This window comes from Propithecus coquereli, unplaced genomic scaffold, assembly GCF_000956105.1.
Source record: "Propithecus coquereli isolate 6110/MARCELLA unplaced genomic scaffold, Pcoq_1.0 Scaffold76, whole genome shotgun sequence".
Classification (NCBI taxonomy): domain Eukaryota; kingdom Metazoa; phylum Chordata; class Mammalia; order Primates; family Indriidae; genus Propithecus; species Propithecus coquereli.
Window position 1 is genome coordinate 2,075,889 of NW_012153729.1, and position 1,202 is coordinate 2,077,090.

The 1,202-nt window shown below is 30.4% G+C and overlaps 1 protein-coding gene across 1 annotated transcript in view; it reads right to left on the bottom strand.

Moving 5' to 3' along the window:
- Positions 1-1,202, bottom strand: part of ABCA5 (ATP-binding cassette, sub-family A (ABC1), member 5) — a 126,609-nt gene that overhangs the window by 112,662 nt on the left and 12,745 nt on the right. The window contains exon 3 of the mRNA XM_012662226.1: positions 250-479. Coding sequence (XP_012517680.1) covers positions 250-479 — 230 coding nt within the window. The remainder of the gene's footprint in view (positions 1-249; positions 480-1,202) is intronic.

Here is a 1,202-nt window from a genome sequence, read left to right on the forward strand (position 1 = left end):
CAAAATGTGAAATAAAATGTAAACATGTATTGTCAATATAAGCTTTCCAATTCTTCTTCCCTTATGTTAAAGCAAGGCAGTAAGTTGCTGAAGCTTGTTGACTAGTCTCAAATTCCAAGACAAAGGCAATCATCATAAGAAAACAGAAGCAGCACCTCATTAAGCTGGGTAAATATCAAAATTATCATTCTGAAAACTTGTATATTTAATATAACTTTTAATTATACTAATAAATTTTTAATAACATACCAAAAGGCAGTGTCATGAAGTCCCATTATCTTTAAAAATTCTTTTAATTTTTTTTCTTTTTCTGCTACGATATGAATTGCCAAAAAGTACCCAAAAGGTGAAAATGCTATAACTAGGTATATTAAAATTACTCCTCGGGGAAAGGTATCTATTTCTACAACAGCAGTTTCTCCCATAATAACGGCTTTAGTTGACTCCAGCTCCTTCCAAAGAGAAACATTGGTCTTCAACTATAATTAGAAAATGTAAACACATTAAATTAATTTAGTTCTCATAGTAGCCCCTAATAAAATGTGACAATTATACCCCCAAATATAGTGAATAACCTAGTACAAACATAATCCTCAAAAAGCTACACACTTGAAATAAATTGAGTGACTTCCACATCAAGATAGAGTAGAATGCTGCATTTAATTCATTCTGAAAGCATACAATAAAGTTTAAAGTTGGTGAGTATACAAATTTTGATTAAATAATTTGTCAAAGAAAATAAAATGGCACAATTATCATCTTAAGCTGATAATTATATGCATCCTAACAAAAAGTATACATCTTCAAAACTGAGGAATTTAGGAATGATTATTAGTGCCATCACTCCTCTGTTTCAAAAATGTTCTTTTAAATATCATGTCCTATCACTTTGAAACCTGTACATGTAGCACATATAGACGAATTATGCCATATGATATTTTTAACATTCAACTGAATGCTTACAATGAGATCTGTCCTGCCTATTCACCCAAGCATGGTCTTGGTAGTGGATGTCTAAAATCTTTGGCCAAAACACAAATAAGTGCTAAAATCATCAATGTGATACATCTCATATTTCACTGTCTTTACCTTAAACTTCTGTACTATTAAATTTGTGTAATATTACATATCCTTATTACATTTACACTATGTTGCAAGAGTTTGTATAGCAATTCTACATGCATCACCTGTTTTGGTTCTTA